Source organism: Biomphalaria glabrata, chromosome 3 (assembly GCF_947242115.1).
Source record: "Biomphalaria glabrata chromosome 3, xgBioGlab47.1, whole genome shotgun sequence".
Lineage (NCBI taxonomy): Eukaryota > Metazoa > Mollusca > Gastropoda > Planorbidae > Biomphalaria > Biomphalaria glabrata.
In genome coordinates this window covers 47,932,266-47,954,747 of record NC_074713.1, presented here as the reverse complement: position 1 = coordinate 47,954,747, position 22,482 = coordinate 47,932,266, and the positions used below count along the sequence as shown (strand labels likewise).

General features: G+C 36.0%; 1 protein-coding gene across 1 annotated transcript in view; it reads right to left on the bottom strand.

Moving 5' to 3' along the window:
* LOC106080249 (uncharacterized) overlaps positions 1 to 22,482 on the bottom strand; it is a 133,346-nt gene that overhangs the window by 69,144 nt on the left and 41,720 nt on the right. The window contains exons 6-15 of the mRNA XM_056023480.1: positions 13,191 to 13,252; positions 11,603 to 11,715; positions 10,835 to 10,904; positions 9,717 to 9,789; positions 9,516 to 9,583; positions 4,335 to 4,441; positions 2,909 to 3,094; positions 2,204 to 2,301; positions 1,304 to 1,381; positions 193 to 243 (exon numbers count right to left, since the gene is read on the bottom strand). Coding sequence (XP_055879455.1) covers positions 193 to 243; positions 1,304 to 1,381; positions 2,204 to 2,301; positions 2,909 to 3,094; positions 4,335 to 4,441; positions 9,516 to 9,583; positions 9,717 to 9,789; positions 10,835 to 10,904; positions 11,603 to 11,715; positions 13,191 to 13,252 — 906 coding nt within the window. The remainder of the gene's footprint in view (positions 1 to 192; positions 244 to 1,303; positions 1,382 to 2,203; positions 2,302 to 2,908; positions 3,095 to 4,334; positions 4,442 to 9,515; positions 9,584 to 9,716; positions 9,790 to 10,834; positions 10,905 to 11,602; positions 11,716 to 13,190; positions 13,253 to 22,482) is intronic.

The following is a 22,482-nucleotide window of genomic DNA, read 5'->3' as shown; positions in this document are numbered from 1 at the left end:
GAATAACAAATTTCACTCAAAATAAAAAGCTTTTAAAAATCAACAAAAAAAAATGTCATTAGTGTTACAGCAACTACTTAGCAGTTAATGTCAATGAGCACCACTACCCCTTGTAACAATCTAGCCTCTAGCTAAACAACTTGTTTATTAAAAGTGAACAAAAACAACAGATCTTTGATTTTTTTTTGGTACCTCATAGCTAGCATACAGAACATTTAAGTCTGAGGTCATGCCTGCTGGTGACTGAAACAGTGGACACAAATAGTGAGATGGACTTTTAAGTCATCCAAAAATGATTGAACAAACATATTTCAATGAAATATTGAGCCACTTATTCCATCTATCAAAATTATGTACTTTTTTCTGTACAATGAGTAATATGTTAAATGTTGCTTGGTGTTTCTAAGTCTTATACATATACTACGGAATAAAAAAAAAAGCTGTATCTAACCGAATTTGTAAATATTTTACTATCAAACTTATTATCATTCTCTGTTTAGATTGTGGGAAGCGTGGTCGTGAGGCCAAGTGCGCTTGAACTTGGCTTGGCTACCTAGAAGGGGGCTCGAGGTTCGACACCCGACTTGGGCAGAGTTGTGTTTACTGAGCGCCAAAAGGCTGCACGGAAAACCATCTCCTAGATACCCCCCCACCCCGGTCCACAAATGAGATTGGACCAATAGCGCTCTGAGCATGCTATAAGCATGAAAGTGACGCTATATAAAAGCTATAATAATAATAGATAACAAACTTAAGTCCATTCAGGACCAAGCATGTCTTTCTATTTCTACACCCAATTCAAAACAGTTATATATTCTAAGGAAACTTGTTCCTAATTTAATGTAGAAAGTTAAGTGACACCTCATAGTTTATATTTTCCTCAGGCTTTGAGTCATCATTTAATAACACCCAAGGTTAGGGCAACTAAAAATTGCATTATGTCATTTAATTGTTAGGTTTGAATAAGAAGTTTTCTTCGATATCATGATAAATTAAATACATAGAGTTGGACAAGATCAAGTGTAAACTGAATAGAGAAAATAGAATAATCTTTTAGTGTCAACTTTTTTTTTTTATTTAATTATTTGAAATTATTATCTTGTTTTATTTGTATGTTTTCCTTAGTTTTGATTCTTTTGTACAAACAATCTGACATGTAACACTTTGAAAAGATTAACTAATTTTATTGCTAATGATTTTCTGTGAATCTTAATTCTATTTTAAAAGAACCAATAGTCTTTTTAAAAATCTTGATTTTTTTTACTAAAGCTTTTAGGTCAGTATATATGCCTGTTTTACTTACAAGTTGGGCATTCTGTAATTGTTTCTTAAGTCTCTCGATTTCAGCCCTTAGTTCTCTGATGAGACGAATATTTTCATCCTATAAATACATAGAAATATGTTAATATTATTCACCATAAATAAGTTTATGGCATCTTAAACATCAGAGCATTTATATATAAAGCCAAAAGTATTCCACTCACAATGATAAATTTGTTATTTCAAGGCACATCAATACTTACATACATGAACTATATTTTAGATGCAACTTAGTTTACATTAAGGGAACATAATATCCCCATATTACCAAAATGTGGAAACGACAAAGGAATTAACCCAAGTTGAAAGAAGACTTCTAGCTATATACATAGTTATGTAAAGACAAAGAATTGTGTAAATAATTTAAAATGTTAGTTTATGGCTTTACAAAATTCAATTTTCTATAATTAATTGCTTAAATATTGTTTTTGTTTTTCTCAAAGGATTAATTGAATTATCAAATTCCAAAGCAGTAGCTAACTTTTTTTTCATCACCTTTTTACACTCCATTAGGAGCAAGGTGGTTGAGGGGTAAAGCATTTCGATGACTTGGATTGAATAAGGGTGAAGACTGGAATTTGAATTTTAGGGTTGCTAGGGCACCCATGAGTCCACCCAATTCTAATTACTTAGTTGTAGAAAGTAAAAGCATAGAAAAAGATGATCTTTACATCATCTCCCCCATCACAAGGTCTGAAAAGGGAACCTTTTTTTTTACACTCCATCACCAAAAACTTGTTTGACTTTAAATATTATTTTCACATCTTATAATTTAATCATGGAACATCAATATATTTTAACAACTTTGTGCACAAAACTATCTCAGAAATCAAACAGAAAAGGTGACAAAAAGCTCATTATTCCAAAGTGCAATGTTATCTACCTCATTGATCTTTGGCTTGTTGACGATCGTTTTAGCTCTCTGTGCATATCTCAATGTGCTAATGGTATCACTGTAGTAAATACTGGCTGGACTGATGGCTGCAAATATAACACAGGTATAAACGTCTTGAAAAACTTATAATGCCAAAAAAAAAATTACCAAAAGTATAATAAAATTAGGACTTATAATTAAATATGTTTTTAAAAATATTTTCTAAAAAAGGGAATTGCTATACCTCAAATTATAAAGTCAACCAGAAAAATAATTTGTTTAAGATACTTTTTTTCTTTGTTCTAAAGGTATTTAGAGTAATTTTTGTAACTACTTATACTGTTTTTTTTTTTGTTTTTTTAATGTTGTTATTTTTTTTTGCTATAAACTTTTTTTGCTACCTCTCTTTGCTGAGGTGTTAAACACAACATTTTAAAATCAGATACAATAGATAATGGACTAATCAAAGAAAAGAAACTTTATTGCTATGTTTATCCATAACAGATTGGAAATAGATATTCCGATGCAGATGACTGACAGATTTTTTAAATTTAAGTTATAACTAGAAAAAAATGGTTATAATTGTGCATTGAGAGAATGTTATTTGCAGAAGTGTGTAGTATCAAATTAGGTTTTATTTTGGGTTTTAGTTGAGTTTTTTTTTTTGTTACAGACTAATGGTTTGTTTGTTGATTTTTAATCATCATAACATACTGGCTATCATTAGAGTTTTAGAGTTTCCACCAAGACTATCTTTAAGAAGCCAGGTCAGAACAGAATCTCTGTAAGGTATATAGAAATTCCTGAGTCTGGTGGGGCTGCCGGTCGAGTCAATAGATCCACGAGTACCAGGGCTGGGGTTGATAGTCTCAATGCTAAAATTGATCAAAGAGCTTTGAGCTAAAAACAAAATGGAAAAGAAAAAAAAAATACAGATTAAAGAATTGTTTTTCTATTTACAACATACTGATACATTTGGTTGTTATTAAGAACATGTGCCAGTTGCACACCTTAAAGGTCAACTTTAAACCTAGTTTATAATGGTTGACTAATAATTGCTTTGTGATATGGAGGACACTTAAAACTCCAAATACAACAATGGAATTTCTGTGCCTAGGGACAAGAGCAAGACAAACTTTCCAAGGTTCATAAATTAGTGAAGTCTATGAACTTTTTTTTGATAGTTCTGAAAGAATCACTTTATTATAAAAGAACAGGCTCAATTCATAAACAGTGAGCAACAATTAATGTATAAAATTGGACTAAAGAAGGTAACTTTAACATATCATGATGATCATATCTAGATCTGGACATTTATTAAGCTAAATGGAATATTCCATAGCTTTTCAAGGCACAGTGGCTGAGTGGTAAAGCTCTTGGCTTCTGAACCAGAGAGTCCAGGGTTCAAATCCTGGGATTTTATAATTTCAGGATTTTTGGGGCGCCTCTTAAGTTCACTCACCCTGACATTATTTGGGGAAAAGTAAAGATGGTTGACCATTGTGCTGCCAACATGATACCATCATTAACCATGGGCCACAGAAACAGATGACCTTTACATCATCTGCTGTATAAACTGCATGTACTAAAAGAGGAACTTTACTTTTTTTATCTAAATAAAATCACATGAAATTCAAAATCTACTAAGTCCCTACTTATCAATGTTTTGGCAAAAACTTAGGTCAAAATAATTAATTTAGGTCTAGAAATAGAGTCTAGAATCATTGAAGTCTGATTAATATAGAGCAGATTAAAGTTTATATAACGCCCAAACCTCAGGGACTACAGTCCTGCAAGACATTTCCAGAGTTACAGTAGATTGAAAACAGCTAGGAGGGTTCTACTAACTTCTATGGTACACCTAGAGTCTAAAAGTTCTAGACATTAGACAGTACATCAGCACTGTAAGTGTAGATGTAGATTAATTTACTGAACTTCACTGCAGTAAGTTAAGCAGGCCAAAACTTGGCAATACAGAAAACTGAGAAGATGTCAGATGTCTAATTAAATTTTATTAAAAATACTAATACAGTAAATTGAAAGTGTTAATCAAACTTCTCTAGAGAAGTAGTCTTATTTAATATAAACGTAGATATAGATAAATAGTCTATGACAAGATCTTTATTTTTGAAAACATTACCCAAAACACTGATGACATTTCCTAAAGTGACAAGGGACTTGTTTATGAAAGCGCCTTCCTTGATCCTGCCTTTGTATTCTGAATGGTAACTGGGATCAGCTCTCTCACTTTAAAGTTTAAAACAAAAGAAAACAGTCACAAAAGTGTGAAGAGCTGTATGGTCTCTAGATCTAGATCTGGATTTAGATATCGATCTATATCCAATTCTAGATCTAGATCAAGATCATACATCCTCTCTCTCTCTTATCTTATAAAATACAGATGTTGTGTTTCTTCAAAAAAAAAAGATGATGATTACGCCCTACTCGTCATGTATTTAGTCATGCATATTAACCAATGACTTAAATTCTGCCAAGTAACTGGTTTTCCTGGCAACCCATTCCATGCTCTAATAGCACTAGGGAAGAAGGAGCATTTGTACAAATTTGTCCTAGCATATGGAACGAGGAGTGTGTCTTCACCTTTGAGTATTTCCTGGTATTTTATTATGTTTTGAATTTGTATTTTATTATGTTTTGATTTTGTATTTGAAGATTATGGTTCAGTGTTTTATGTATAATTTCTACTTTACTCAAAACACTTGTTTCTTGGTATGGCTTACAGTCTATCTATACTATTTTGTCAGCGTGTTAGCCATGTTTGTTGTTATAAAAAAAAAATCGTATTTTTAACAGGCCTGGTTGTTATTATGACATACAGACATAGCGAGTGGTGATGTATTTATTTTGTTTAGATACATATGCCTAATTATTGATAAAGATACGCAATATCTATTCCTAATTGCAGCTTTCTAAAAATGGTCTCCAAAGCCTCCAACTCACTAGTCTTAGAATGATATAGGCCTACTATATTGCTTTAGTAACTGAGTAAACAGGGGAGAGAGGGTAGTAAGATTAAATACTTACACCTGTCAATGACGTAAGTTGGTCAACTAGCTTAGAAGCGTAGTTAGGGTGGGGGGAGGGAGGGGGAGAATTTGAAAATCCCACACGCACATCAACAAATACACACACACACAAAAACACATATACCATTTCATACAAATAGGCCAATTATACGCTTTCAATTGTAGGAATAGTTCTAGTGAAAAAGTGTCAGTAAAGATAGCCCGAAAACTATTAGGCATAAAAAACTACTTTTCTCTCTTGAATGATTATTGATCGGCTGTTAGTACAAACAGATAAAATCCTGGTTCTAAATCTGTAAGGCGGGGAAAATGATTGATTATTATATCAAGAGTCTTAAACGCGAAACTGTTAATAGTTCATAGTAAAAAGCATGGTAATAGGATATATTTGTTTACTGTGTACTTATACTAACACGAAAGAACAAAGCATAGATAAAGATCATTTGGGGGGGGGGGGGGGGGGGGCTTGACTGCAATTTGTTCAGGGTAATAGTAAGGAAATTTAGTTTCACCCTTTCTATGACTATATGCAACGCCCCCCTCCCCTTCCTAACCAAAACTTCCTAATTTCCAATATCCACTATTGTAGATTAGTCACTCAGATCAAACTCTCTATATGGTCCTCGTTTAGTCACTGGATAGGTAAGCATTTAAGTGTCGATTGGTGTAATTGGTCCAAGGCGAGCCCTTTTCAGTCACTTTCGACGACTACCGTGTGTGTTATATAGGTACGTGATCAAACTTCACGACATTGTACTCATTGGTAATGATGAATATATCAACACTTGGACAATGGAGCAGTGTGGTTCACTCAAATATTTAAAGTTCTAATACAAAACATAATTTCAACATTGTGCTCACAGCATTCATTTATATATGCAGTACCCACCCCCTTTTCCACCTTTATAACTTAAAACCAGGGGAGGAGGGAAGGACTGGTCATCTGAACCATACCTTGCCCGGTTCCTCCCGAACTATGACTCCCGATGCCGTCACTGTGGAGAGAGCGTCGAAACAGTGTCGCACGTCTTGTACGAGTGTCCCCAGCTCCGAGAGCTAAGGGGGAACGTGTCTGAGCAGTCACTCGACTTGTATGGTAGCTATGAGGCATTACGCCGAACGGCCCAGTTTTTTGCCAGAGCACTATGGGAGGACTCTGATGTTTCAATAGGAGTTCAAATCAGGTCATCTGAACCAATGGGTCAGCGGGTGCTGCCGCCGAATGGGCCTTTTTGAATGAGAGAAACGATTTTATAATCCAAGTCTGCGTTCTTATGTCGTGATTGATTGCCGTCTCATTCTGGCAAGAGTCTATGAAGAGAGATACGAATGAACATCATCCTTTGGAGGCTTTTTGTGAGCCAGATTACAAAGAAAAGTCAGGGCCGATTTCACACCGAATCCGTCCCTGGTTAAAAGCATTATTTGTTTAAAAAATTGTCACTGAGTGCGAATATTAAGGAACAGTGAGTAATGTATTTAACGTGACTACGCAAACCCCTAGGTGACCCAACGGTGACATATATCTTGTCGCAACTAACGCTGACGAAGCCGTTGTCGGATCAATATAAGTCCACTTTAGCTTGTGAACATTTACCTGATGAAGGTATTTTATTAACCTAATAAGGAAACTAATTAACCAGGAAAGGGAAATAATTTGGAATCGCTGTATGAAAGAAGTGGGCAATGTCATGGACTAAAAATATAAGTATGTTTTGTTATAACCTTATATAGAACATTACGAAAACATGCCTCTTTCAAAGGTTTTATTACAAAAAAATGACAAAGCGTTCCTTACTACACATTACACTCACACAAGCTGACCTAGACTCTAAGCCAGTTTTACAAACCAGTAGCAGTTCATAACACACAACAAGAAACATAAATACACAACATATGAGAAGTAGGCTAGATTTAGGAACAGCAGACCTTACAATCTATGGAGGCAGATGATGTAAAGTTCAACAGTATTTTATGGCCCACAATTCACGAAGGTGTCATGGGGCCTGCACATAGACCAACCGCCTATATTTCCCCAAAATATGGCGGCTACCCATTAGAGTTAGGTCGACTCGGCCACCCCAAGGGCTATGTTAAAATAAAAAAAAAACTCTGGCACAGCTCTCTTTTGTCCGACTTTTATATTAACAAGAAGTATGTCACTCTTAAATATAGAACGTATAAGGTCACTCATTAGCCTAGAACCTCTAAGGTCAATATTAAGCATAGATCTTCTAAGGTCACTCATTAGCCTAGAACTTCTAAGGTCAATATTAAGCATAGATCTTCTAAGGTCACTCATTAGCCTAGAACTTCTAAGGTCAATACTAAGCATAGATCTTCTAAGGTCACTCATTAGCCTAGAACTTCTAAGTTCAATTTTAGGCATAGATCTTCTAAGGTCGCTCATAAGGAGAGAAACGTCTGATCTACGTTCTGTGTTTTACGTACCTAACGGCCATGTAACAAAGGAATGCCGTCTTAACAATGAAGTACTTGCACAATTAGCATTAAGTGATCTATGAGTTGCATGCTGTTCAAAAAAAAATAGGGGTCCTTACACTGTTGTAAGCTTCATTATTGCATTGTAGTTTCTGGCGCTTAATTAATCACTATCATCCTACAGTTTGAGAAAGATCTTGTTACAAATAGAGCTGGAGGTTAGCCCATCTAATTCAATAGACTCTAGCCTTAGATAAATCCTAAATGGCCAATGAAAAGTAAACAAGTCTGTTGTCTCGGCTCTAATGTGAATAACGTTTTGAAGTGTCTGGCACGGGCGACAATGAGAAGTATTGTAATTAGCTCCCCTGACAGAATGTCTACACAGTTAATTCTCTCTAACTAATTGCATCAATCAATAATGATAAAAAGGGAAAGGGGGGGGGGGGGGGACAGTTTCTTTCAGAATGGCTAAAATAGACACTTGTCTAAAGCAGCAAAATTTTAAATTCCGCAAATCGGCGCAAAATAAATTTAAAACCCAACAATGAACATTCTCAACCAATGGGAAGACAATTCATAGCACATCTGCAGAATACTAGAGTTACGTACATGCTAAGAAATGTTGTTTTTTTTTATCCACTGCGCATTTAGACAACTTTAAAGGGACACAATCAAAATTGTCTCAATTATGAATAATAGCACGACTGATATAACTAAATTAATAGTTTACATTTTATGTAGATCTAATTTAGAACTCAAAAAAATATTCCCATCTCATTTTAATTATTGTTCGTTTCAAGCTTTAAAAATAAAAATGAAATAATGATATGAAGGTAAATTTCAATAAAAGGTTAGTTCACCTTTTAAGAAATAGACTTAATTTAATTATACTGCCGTACACAACAGACTTTTCTCAGTGTACTTCTTAATAAGCCCTCCCACCCCCCCAAACCATCAATGCTTTCCACACAAACATATGGCCACAAATGGTAATGATCGACAAGGTCCACTATCACACGTACCCTTCATAACGACCCATATCTACGTGGCCAATATTAAAATCAACACTCTATTACTTTAACCTGCTATCGTCTGTTGTATTCAGAAAACTCACATAGCTGAGAAAGTAAACTTTGAAATTTATTTATTTTTTTAAATCTACTGTTTGACATAGGCACAGATTAGTAGCACTGGTTTGACAAGGGAAGGCATTCAAGGTCTTCTCAGATAAGGTTGTCCCACTTTGTCTTGCCAACTTCAAAATATGAAATTTATCATAACATAAAAAGAAAAAAGAAAATCCAAATCTTGACGTTTGTCATTTAGTTCTATATCAGAGAATATCGATCTAAGTTACTTTTGAATGGGTCGTTGTTAATAGTTTTATAATAAGCATGACTAGATGCATGACTAGATGCATGACTAGATGCATGACGCGTAGGACGTAATCATCTTTTTTTTTTAAGTAACGACTGTATTATATAGGGAGATAAGATAAGCCTACGCTAAGTCAAAACCTATGTACAATTTTCATTTAATTTTTGAAGCTTAAGTCAATAATAAACTGCATAATACAATGACTGTGTTCTAGAGGCTACATCATGTTGAATTCAGTAATTGTGTTTCTGTAATTACATTGTATCATTAACTGTAACTGTGTCTCATAAAATAAGGTCTGAAAAAGGGTACCTTTACTTTTTCTAAACTAACTATCATTAGTGTTAATGCAGTATCAGATAGTTGTTCTATCACCAGGAATGAAGCCTGATTGAACAAAAAATATCTTGTCATTTTGTAGTTCCGGTCTTTCCAGAGCTACTGTCACTCACCTGCCCGCCAAATCCACAAGATGTACTTTACTGACCAACTCACAGGGTAGATTGTCCTCACTCTTGGACTGCAAGAGAAGGGAAGTAAGCGCGATGAACATCAACTATGACGCAACAGTATTGGGTGATGAAATATGATGTAACGAATTTCATCACAAATGTCTCCTGATCTAGGTCTAGGTCACTACAAATTACATTTACCTGGGTCAAGATAATGGTCACTATGGCATGGCTTCTGCTGCTGTGTCTGTGTATGTGTGTGGAGGCAGTCATTCTGGTCAAAAATTAGTAATGTTACAATGTAAGAATTTTTACATTAAAAAACATGTAAGTTTATATTAAATGAATACAAATGATATTATGGTAAACAACAATACATGTACTGAAGGTATTTCCATACATATTTAGGTGTATTAACTTTTTAAGTTTGTTGTTGTTTTTTTTTATTCCGCAAGGTTGCTATTGCCGGAAGTGGTAATGGATATAAGCTCTACACAACCTATAAAATGCTTTCTAATGCCATGCGTCTCAAATAGCTTCTGACAACCAGTCCAACTTCTGGCTTTCACGTGTGGCTCAGATATAGTGTTTTCACTAATAGAAGAAAGGAAATTGAAAACTCTGAATTCAAATCTACTGCCTTTCAGCTATACCCAATCATGGGAAATGCTTGCGGAATAGACCCTGAGGAAAAATCAGGAGTCGGTGACCGTTAGGCAGTTTGCAGCACTCAGTGCTACACCCAGGCAGAGCCTGCGACGCCGCTGGCCCCAAACTGTATCGACTATCGCCTTTCCTTTGGATACATCAGCTGCGTGAGAGGGCGGCATCATTCCGATCCAGGCATTCATCTCATTTCTGAGATGATCCATTCTTATTCAAACATGGCTGTTGAATATCTCTAATGGCATTGGAGAGACAAGGGAAAACAGAAATTTAAAAAGCGCGGGGAAATTACCTTGGCAATGCGAAAAAAAAAGACAATAACAGATCTATGAGACCTTAATAACCTCTGAAGTGGACAGTCCCTAATGAAATGTCTAGACGCATCAAATTCTTATCGTAAGTCAGTTCAAGTTTTAAGAGTTTTATTATGAATGTATCTCTAAATACATTCCGAATAAAAGAACTCGCGCATCGATAACTTTCTTATCTAGCTCTAAATACATTCCGAATAAAAGAACTCACGCATCGATTACCTTCTAAATTAGCTCTAAATACATTCCGATTCCTGACCCTATTATTATAAAACCAGTTCAAACTAGATCAAGTTCACATTATCTATGTACTTTACTTCTAATAGAAGTCTTCTTAATTACCTTTGTTCATTGCCTGCATCTATCAGCGCTTGGATCTCATTGGCGTCTTTCACAATATGGCGGGACAAATCTTTCAAAGAAAAACAAATGAAAGTAAGTGTCTAGACCTAAAACATGTATTCATAATGTCTAGACCTAAAACATGTATTCATAATGTTTAGACCTAAAACATGTATTCATAATGTCTAGACCTAGACCTAACACATGTATTTATAGCTCCACATTTTAGTAAACTTCATGACTATTTCAAAACAGTTCCAGACATGGTCACTCTGAAGGAGTCTGATTCTAGTTTACAAAAGAATCTAATCAGTTTTCTCTTTAAATATTGGATTGTCACGAGATGTACGCGTCAAGGTTGGCAAAGAAATATAAACAGGAAGTTGTTTTTTTTTTTGTTTCTTTTTTTACAATTTGCCTTTTATATCTAGTAGTTTCCAGTTTCTACACAGAAGAGAAATAAACTAAAGGAAATAATTGTTTTCTGATACTACAAAATTTAACTTTCTATATCTGAGTTTGGGAACCTAACAATAATGGATACAAACTTATATTGGGGTCTGAAGAGTTAGTCAGCTCAGTTTATAAGTTTCAAGCTTCATGTTAAGTCTACTCATATGAATTTATTATTGAATTTATAGTATAATGTGTAAAAAAAATACATTGTTAGATTTATCAGCTAAGTTTTTATTCGCAAGTCATTAAATAAGTTAAAACAGTAGTCGCAACTAATGTACAGAACAAAGAAAAACATCCTGAACTACTCACCCTTGACATAAGGACCATGTTTCGGGTGTTCTCGAACTTTCAGTGTGTACGGCTCTTTCCTGCTTCTTCTTTGGAGCAGGTCTCGAACTCTTTCCTTGTAGATTTCCAAGAAACTGGCCAAGAAAGATATTTCCTCAGTTTATATAAGTGCGTATGAATATATGTAGGCCTACACATTTTTAACAGATCATTGCGTAAGTAGAGAAACAAAAATCTAGCCAGTTTTTTTTTTTTTGGTGTATCCGGTGTACAGAACAAAGGAAGTGCTGCTAAGGTGTGTGTTTTTTAAGTTGGAGGATAATTGGTGTGCAATTTTAAAGACTACTTCAGCTCTTTTACAGACTGTGCCAAGGAAAAATAGTGTGCTGTTTTCTTCAGTTGTTCAGCACTGCCGTACAGGGTATTGGTTATGTTTGGCTGTAGTGGAAGTAGGGTCTGCCTAAGGTGGATTAGGAAGGGGATATGGTTTATGGTTTCATAAGGAAGGGCGCAGTGTCTAGAAAGGGGGAGTTGTGTGGAATTTATTTTGTTCAGATGGTAATTTCATAGAGGTGTGTGTCCTGATCTTAGTTGGAAAATTGTAGATTGTTCTTTAAATACTACAGAAATTAATTTTTTCTGTGCACTTCCTGTTTGTGGCTCATTTGTTTTTCATTTAGTTGGCAAAATTGAAATGACTGAAAGTTCAATTTAGCATCCTTGACATTGGCGTAAAAAAAATATTAAAAGCTGTGCAAATAAAAGAAATATATTTTACATTTCGCTTCTCTTTGAGACTGGCTAACAAATGTTGAGTTTAAAATAAATAGAAGCTATACAGAAGCTATACAGTAGATACCCTGGCTTTTAAATTAATAATGTCAACTATAGGTAAAGAAAAAATATGGCAGATGGAAATAGCCGACAATGCCTAAGCAGATGTTTTTTTTTTAAATTACACATTTTCGAAGACATCCACTAGGACCAAAGATAGCTTGAGTGAGTAACCTTCTTATGGACATTGAACATGAGGTTCTTGGAGCAGTACTTATGTGCCTGGATTAGGTATTCATTCGCCCTGTACAACTGCATGTACGCAAACTGCACAGTTAAAGAAATATAGTTAATGATTTAGGATTCTTAATACGTTAATAGGGCTTTGCATGATTTTAAAAAAATGCATGAATGAGTTTTGCATGTTTAATTACGACAAAGGTTTTAAATATAGTTGTTGCCCTTTTTTTTTATTTCCCTCCTCTTCCCCTCTCCAGAAAGATTTCTTTCAGAGTACTGCATACTCTTTTAGGAATGTGTTGTCACTAGATCATTCAACGCAAAGTCAAGAATAAGCAATGTGTTAAAACATGCTGGATGTACATACTCATTGACAGTTTTATAACCATTCATAACAAAGTACGTTTTATGCAATAAGATAGCAAACTTGTGTCAACACCAGGTTGGATAGGATAAAAGTTTGTTTTTTTACAACACAGTGAACAGGTTTCACCAGTGGTGTATTTTATTGTGACTCGCACATCAAATCTCCGAAGTCGTAGATTTGCAGTGTTTCTATTTCAATGATTTCCCAAAGAAAACAAATCAAGCCTACCTGATCTCTACTGACACTCTCTGGTTCCCTCTGGAGTTCTCCTCAATGTGATCAAACAGAGCCTGCACAAACACAAAGGTTCAAAGGTCAACTGGATGTTATCTAGACCTATAGCTTCTTTGTAAAAGTTGTTCAAAGTTTGAGTTAGAAATCTATTTCCAATTTCATTTCCTTATATTATCTTATATATTACAGACGTTGCTTCAAAAAAGAAGATAATTACGTCTAACGCATTTCATGTGTCAATCTAGTCAGGCATGTTAATCAATGACTTAAACTCTGCTAAGTCGTTGGTTTTCCAGGCTGATTCAGGCAAATTATATTTTTTATTACATCAGTCAAAAAAATCATTTCATGCTCAAATAATTATAAGCCTATAGCCCTGGGGGTCTTGTTTTAAAGACAGAAATTATCTCATTCTTTAAATCACTCTCAGTATTTTATTAAATGATTTTCAATATGGCCTCTTGTACGCCCACCTCTAAGTCAAGTCACTCACTCGCCTACTAGTAAGTCAGGTCGCCAGATAAACATGTTAAGTAGCGTAATGATTGAAGATTTCCTTTCACACAAAGTCACGTTCCTCAAGCCTAAGAACCGAGAAACCATCACATACTCACTAAATCATGTGCCATGTTCAAGTTTCCTGAGGTTATTTCAAATTGATTTTTTTTTCATTATCCAAATTAATAAGTTTATAAAATACATTTATACATTTTTATATTTTTTATCGAGTTAGAAATTCAGTAACAAAATTAATACCAAAATAGAATAGTACAGTTACTTAATTAAATTCAAATATCAGTATGACAATCAGTATGATAATGTGATTGTAAACCTGTTCAATGTTGTAAATGTTGGGTTCAAATGCACAATAGCAAATAATAACCAGGTCGGACGTTAATGTCCTATTCAGATTATATGTGTACATTTCTATAGGAAGTCCCAAAGATCTAATAAAGTGAGCAGTGTTTTTATTCAATTTTGAATGCACATAAAAGAGGTGTGTGAGAAGATGTTTAGTCATTGAATCCTTTGAGCGAATCTTGTACGCCCACCTCTAAGTCAAGTCACTCACTCGCCTACTAGTAAGTCAGGTCGCCAGATAAAATGTCAAGTCAAATACTAACAAGTCAAGTTGCACACTAGCAAGTCAAGCCGCCTAATAAAAAGTCAAGTCGCTCAATAATTTGCCAAGTCACCCACTAACAAGTCAGGTCGCCCATTAACAAATCAGGTCGCCCACTAACAAGTTAGGACGTTCAGTAAAACTTCAGGTCTCCCAAAAGTGTACATGTAGGCCTATAGTTGCACAGTCAGTGAGCCCAAAAGTGTACATGCAGGCCTATAGTTGCCCAGTCAGTGAGCCCAAAAGTGTACATGCAGGCCTATAGTTGCCCAGTCAGTGAGCCCAAAAGTGTACATGTAGGCCTATAGTTGCCCAGTCAGTGAGCCCAAAAAGTGTACATGTAGACCTATAGTTGCCCAGTCAGTGAGCCCAAAAAGTGTACATGCAAGCCTATAGTTGCCCAGTCAGTGAGCCCAAAAGTGTACATGTAGGCCTATAGTTGCCCAGCCATGACATCTACAAACAGCCGACAACTAGTTTTCCACTACGGCTCTAGCTCTAGGAACAGACAAACTTCAGATCATCTTCTAAACATTTGTCAAGACCCAGCAGTGCATTCATGACTTCCTCACATTTGACTTAAGTCTCAGGCAGTAGCATGAATGCAAATACTTATGACCCTTGACCCTACTTGGTACCGTAAAGTACATTTCTTATTTTCTTTTCTCAAAGAGGTTCACTGACGTCACTTGAGATTAGGATTGATTGTAAGTACTATATATCGACCGATTTTTTGGGGGGATTGGGGGGGGGGTCAATAGGAGGGGGGTGCAGAGGTTTTGTATTTCTGTTCTTTGTCCTATATCTACCGTGACGCTAAATTAGATATTTACCAACACTATAACTTTGTTTATCTTGTAGAAGAAAAAAAACACTTGTATCGTATCCTATTTTATGTTTATCACAAAGTGTGTAACATCAATGGGAGATTTTCATAAATGGAGTCTTTGGCGTATCCAGTGTAGAAAATATTTAATGTATTGAGAAGATGATCGTAACCGTTGGCCAAAGAAAGTTGACCTTAACATCATCACAAGGTCTAAACTTTACTTTACTGTTGATAAGCTATGTATTTCTTTTAAAATGCATAATATTCGTGAGATTTTTAGTTCTAATCTCTTGAAGCACAAATTAAATATTTATTATGAGTTGGCAACAGAGACATAAAGATAGAGGCACATTTCTTATTCCATTCGCTAGAACAAATTCGTACAAGTGCTCCTTCTTCCCTAGTGTCATTAGAGAATGGAATGGGTTGCCTGAATCAGCCAGGAAAATCAACAAATGACGTAGCAGAACTTAGGTCATTGACTAGCATGCATGACTAGATTGACACATGAAATGCGTAGGACGTAATTATCTCCTTTTTTTAAAGTTACGTCTGTAATCTATAAGATAAGATAAGAATCTATAAGACAAGATAAGAATCTAAAAGATAAGATAAGAATCTAAAAGATAAGATAAGAATCTATAAGACAAGATAAGAATCTATAAGACAAGATAAGAATCTATAAGATAAGCTAAGAGCTCTTTCAATGCTACGTCCTTGACATTGCTAATGTTATCACTTCTCTCCCAATCTTTGTCAATTCGTACGTTTGTATTCATGGTTCCATTACATCGCCCCATACATCTACCAATCGCTTTCTCTTTTTCTCATTTACAGCATCACGTTAACAGAGATAGCAATCATTACTAGATATGTCCTCCTTCAGATCGGACTCATTCAGCGTGTAGGCTTCAGTCAATGTTATACTACGACAGAGCGCTAAAATAACAACCAGATAGACAAAAAGAGAATCAAGTTTTCCTAGTTCATAACGCGGGGACATATACAAACAAGTACACAAGTGTTTTAATATCAACATTCGTTAGCTCATTAAAAATGCGGCCAAAGTTAACTCAGAAAAACAACAATTTGTTGGGGGGGGGGGGGGGGGGTTGTTGTTTGTTTTAGATGTTGTGGATGTTCCTTCAGTTTTGAAAATGACTGCATCCTTGTCCAAGCCTCCCGGCAGTAAAAAAAAAAAAGGAAAGTTCCCCTTTAAGACCTTGCGATGTATAGGGCAGATGATGTTAAGGTCATCTATTTCTTTGGCCAACGGTTAACGAGCTAGGTGTCTTGACCGAAATTCCAACCCAGGACCCCAGGTTTGAAACCCAAAGCGCTTAACCACTCAGCCACCGCGCCATTACAAACATCCTGCAGGGCGGCGGGAGAAAGCGGCGGGCAGGTTTCGAACCAGGAAAATTTAGGTGATAGCAGAAAGCGCATATCACACGATACAGCCTAAACTTGTCTAGAAAAGTTTAGATTTACATTCATATAGTCATATATTCATTGACAAACGAATGTTGGAAGCGTGGCCAAGAGGCTAAGTACGCTTGGACTTGGCTTGTCTTAGCTACCTATGAAGGGGCTCTAGGTTTGACACCCAACTCGAGAGCACGGAAAGCCTTCTCCCAGATGCCCCCCCCCCTCCCCTACCCACTGGTCCACAGATGAGATTGGACCCATAGCGCTCTGAGTATGCTTTAAGCATGAAAATAGTGCTATATAAAAGCTATAATTTTAATGTTTGTTGAGTAAAATTTTTTTGTGTGTACGTGAAGAGAAGATCAAGTCTTTAAAAGTGAGATTATTCATTAATTAAATGACATGAAATATTTTATTTACAAATCAGTAACCTTCGAATAACACAGAGACCACTGTAATCTTCACATAAGTGATAACTATAGGTAGTGCTTTTTCTTTTTTTTTTTTTTTGTAAATAAAAAAAAATAGGTGCCGGTACTCAGTGATGGATTGCCTAAATTTTAACTACTAATAAATTAATAATATACATTAAAATACAAGAAAAGTAACATTTTTCCCCACATTCAAAAAGGTGCCGGTACTCCGTACCGGTGCGTACCGTCACAAAAAAAAAAAGCCCTGACTATACGAGTCACGATAGCCAAATCACTCATTAGTCTTGGTATAAAAAAAAAAAGACCCAAACCATTTTTCAAATAATATTTTTTTTTTTGTTTCATTACAAAATATCGATTAAAATTCTTTGCTTCAAATATTCCCTACTCCCCTTTTTAAAAAAAACAACATTTAAAGACGAATAGCGGAAAAGAGAATAGCACAAAACAGGATACTATACCTATACTTGGTACTTTACCGATTTTTTTTCCTACCTATATTTTAGCATACTATAAATGATCTAGCTACTTTTAGTTGGCATGAAATTCTTTTCAACTTTCAAGAGCATGACAAATCTTTTTATTTTTTAAAATCAAGGCACTAGAATTTGTGTTTTTTTTATCTCCGCTCTCAGTCTAACACGAGAGGATTAGTTCTAAGTCCCAATACCAATTTAAATCGGCGTTAACTTTTTTGTATAGATTGAAGCAAGGCTTTGATAACTTGAAAGTTGCCGTCGTAGTGGCCGCCTATTTCACAACTACATCGACATTTAGAGATCAATACAAAATATGTTGATTTCTCATTCCAGAGAGTTCTGAGGTCATGAAATATTCGTGACTTATTGAGGGCGTTCTATGCTAGTGAGATCTGATAAATTAGAACTAGAGTAGCTACTATTTGAAGTAGGACTGGGAATCAGGGAGAGAGAGAAGAGAGAGACAAAGAGTCGTAGAGAGGAGAGAGAGACACAAAGGAGAGAGAGAGACAAAAAGACACAGAGAGAGACAGAGACATAGAGGAGAGAGACAGAGACAGAGACATAGAAGAGAAAGAGAGAAAGAGACAGAGAGAGACAAAGAGACATAGAGGATAGAAAGAGACATAGAGAAAGAGAGACAAAGAGAGAGGAGAGAGACAGAGAGAGAGAGCATTGGTTGAAGCTGTTACTTCACTATTAAGTTCCATGTTCAGACATAAAGTCTTCCATGACTGCCAAGGAGGACTCAGTCGTGTCGTCCAGATATGAATTCAGCTTATACAATTCAAATTGTTTTAGACGCTTTGTTGTTAATTGCTTTTCTTTGTCTAAAATAATGATATGTAAAATGTTTAATTTATTTTCTACGTACTAACATAAACACTATTACGTCACCGCCCCAAAGTCTTAGAATTAATAAAGTTAGGTACTTTTTACTTTTTTGGTAGTTTGCGTAATTTCTTGTTTATTGAATAAATAAATACGCGACCTCTAGTTTGCTTAAAGGATGCCTTTACTTTAGCCAATAATCTACTACTTACTGTGTTCTTGGAAATGTTAAGCGCTTTTCACGTTGTCAATCTCATTGCTGCCCCCCATATCCCCATGATAAGTAGAAGATTACATTGCTTTTGCCGTTTTTTTTTATTATGAGTCACATTAACAACAGAAAAATCTGGTTACATTGGGATGTGATCGTTTTGTCCTTATAACCGGCTGATCCGACTAACCAGAATCAGTTGTATAATAGGATTTGTTTCGACCCGAATAAGCGGCTGGTCCGATTAACCTGTGGTCCGACTAACCGGATTCGACCATATTTAACATATAGAATTATGCATTACAGTCCGTGAAAATAAGACGGACGTGCTAGCAGTGTACTGGCTAGTCGTGTTATCAACCATACCAACGCTATACAGAGTATACACATTCAGACAAAAGTAGATCAGACATTTACAGCTATATGTTCTCTTGAGTATATCAGACATTTACAGCTATGTGTTCTCTTGAGTAAATTAGACATTTACAGCTATGTGTTCTCTTGAGTAAATCAGACATTTACAGCTATGTGTTCTCTTGAGTAAATCAGACATTTACGCCTAAGTGTTCTCTTGAGTAAATCAGACATTTACAACTATGTGTTCTCTTGAGTAAATCAGACATTTACGCCTAAGTGTTTTCTTGAGTAAATCAGACATTTACAGCTATGTGTTCTCTTGAGTAAATCAGACATTTACGCCTAAGTGTTCTCTTGAGTAAATCAGACATTTACAGCTATGTGTTCTCTTGAGTAAATCAGACATTTACGCCTAAGTGTTTTCTTGAGTAAATCAGACATTTACAGCTATGTGTTCTCTTGAGTAAATCAGACATTTACGCCTAAGTGTTTTCTTGAGTAAATCAGACATTTACAGCTATGTGTTCTCTTGAGTAAATCAGACATTTACGCCTAAGTGTTTTCTTGAGTAAATCAGACATTTACAACTATGTGTTCTCTTGAGTAAATCAGACATTTACAGCTATGTGTTCTCTTGAGTAAATCAGACATTTACGCCTAAGTGTTTTCTTGAGTAAATCAGACATTTACAACTATGTGTTCTCTTGAGTATATCAGACATTTGCAGCTCTGTGTTCTCTTGAGTAAATCAGACATTTGCAGCTCTGTGTTCTCTTGAGTAAATCAGACATTTACAACTATGTGTTCTCTTGAGTAAATCAGACATTTACGCCTAAGTGTTTTCTTGAGTAAATCAGACATTTATGCCTAAGTGTTTTCTTGAGTAAATCAGACATTTACAACTATGTGTTCTCTTGAGTATATCAGACATTTGCAGCTCTGTGTTCTCTTGAGTAAATCAGACATTTACAGCTATGTGTTCTCTTGAGTAAATCAGACATTTACGCCTAAGTGTTTTCTTGAGTAAATCAGACATTTACGCCTAAGTGTTTTCTTGAGTATATCAGACATTTACAACTATGTGTTCTCTTGAGTATATCAGACATTTGCAGCTCTGTGTTCTCTTGAGTAAATCAGACATTTACAGCTATGTGTTCTCTTGAGTAGATCAGACATTTACAGCTATGTGTTCTCTTGAGTAAATCAGACATTTACAGCTATGTGTTCTTTTGAGTAAATCAGACATTTACAGCTATGTGTTCTCTTGAGTAAATCAGACATTTACAGCTATGTGTTTTCTTGAGTTCAGACATTTACGCCAATGTGTTCTCGTTAGTAAGAGTAGATTATAAGCCCCAATCTTCTCCGGTAATCAATACAACAAATAAATGAAACTTGGCCCGATAGCTGATCTCCTGGAGTTAAGGGGGCGTAACATCATACGAGAATGCCACGTTAAAAAAAGAGCTACGCATGACCAAAGTTGTAGGTCTGCATGAACTTTTTTTTCGAGCCATTTGTTCTTCATGTCTTCAAATGTGTATTTCACTTTGAATGTAAACATAAAAGAAAAAAAAAATTAAATTAAATTTCATAAATAATGTAGCGGTGTTCACTTCCCTTGGTCTTGTTTAGAATACGATCTTTTCTGACGTAATGTATTTGTAGTCAGTACTTGTAATCTACAATATACAATTACAGATCAAAGAAGACTGGGGGAGCCACAGATGAATGGGAGCAGGGGCGGTTTTAGTAGTACGCGGGGCCTGGGGCGGTTGTCCCACTCGCCACCCCCTAAGGCCGCTACTGAATGGGAGATGCATGTGAAAGAAATTATGTCGTCGAGAAACCGGTTGATGATATAACAATTTGCAATACTTGACTCAACCAAAAAATAATTGCAATAGTTGACTCAACCAAAAAAAAAAGTTGACTCAACCGAAAAAAAAATGCAAAGTTGACTCAACCGAAAAGAAAGTCAAAGTTGACTCAACCGAAAAGAAAGTCAAAGTTGACTCAACCGAAAAAATACAAAGTTGACTCAACCTGAAAAACGATTTGACCATTAATAACAAGATCACAGGTATTTAGAATTACGGGCTCACAGCACGGAGACACTACAGTAGGTTCGCAAAGGATCATAATGTTTTGTAGAATTTGTTGTGATTTATGTAGCAGAGATAGCTGCGGACAGAGGTATGGTATTTGTAAGCACCAGGCCCTGTTGCAATATCGCCCTGCTTTCTACTTCTGGTGTGTAAGTCACTAAGTCATCTGCAATCCAGGACCCATTCCTTATGCTCGCTGTCCATGTGGATCTAGCCAGTGCCTCTTTTTCCAAACTGTTAGTGTCAATTTTGAAGAGGTACATGTCGCGTTTGAATACATCAATATACCTTAAAAGTGGGCGACCAGCGGCTCTCCTACCTTTTTATTAGATCACCATACAGAATGTCCGGTGATAGTCGATTTTGTGGCTTTCTGTGAACACGACCACGTCTGCCAGGTCTTGTCTTGTCCAGACTTCGCAGCATCTCCTCATTGGTTATTTTATCTAGCCATCTAATTTTTTAAATCCGGAAATACCATGACCATGTTTCACTACTGTATAGCAGAGTGCTCATCACACAGGTCGACTAAAGCTTTCGTATTGTCCCACACTCTTTTCAGTAGCCGTGACATGGTGCTCATTGCCCTGACTATCCTGTCGTTGATGTCTTTATCTAGTAGCACATCGATGGAGAGGATGGAGCTGCTTCAATATCCCGTACCAAGAATAGTTTCGAGTCTAGACTCTCATTTGTCTTATCATACTCTCTAACAACCTTCACCTTGCCTTTCCTGCCATGTATAAGCAAACGAACCCGTTTTTCTGGAAGAATCTGTTGTCATTTTTCCCGCGCTTTTTATGAGATGTCTCATGATGTGACCTGATATTAAAGTACGGCTAACCTTGCATCGTAATTCGTCATACACCTAAGATCAACCTTGACCTCGTCCAGATTACACACTAGAGTGTGAGTCTGTAAAAAACATTAACTTTTAACTTTATCTTGAGTTGGTTTATTCTACGCCTGTCTTAGTTGTTTTAAACTGTCTCGTAACCACATTTGGAGATGGCCCAACTTTTTTTTGTCCAAACACTTTGAACCCATAAGGCAGCTCTTTGAAGCTGTTTGTATTCATACATATTGAAAATAAATGACTAGTGACAAAGTATGAAACAAATCTCAGAGAGGCGCAGGAGACCTGACTAGAGAAATAAACATTAAAGACTACTTATGACAAGCAGACAGAATCAAAGACCACCACGAGGAGAGACTGAAAGATTAGAAAAGGCCCACGTTGACATATTGATTCCAGGGTTCAGATTGATTAATGTTCATCATGCCTCGTTTGTAGGCCCTAAAAGCCCTCGACAATGGGCTCGACACTAGAAGGCGAAATGTCACCAGCGCCGCTCGAGTTCGAACCGGGGGATAATTCAACTGTGACGAAGAGGATTTAAAACAAAAGGCAATGACTGACATGCGCACTCTTGACTTCGCATGGAATGTTCCACGCTGGACTATAATCATTTCAATATTGAATAGT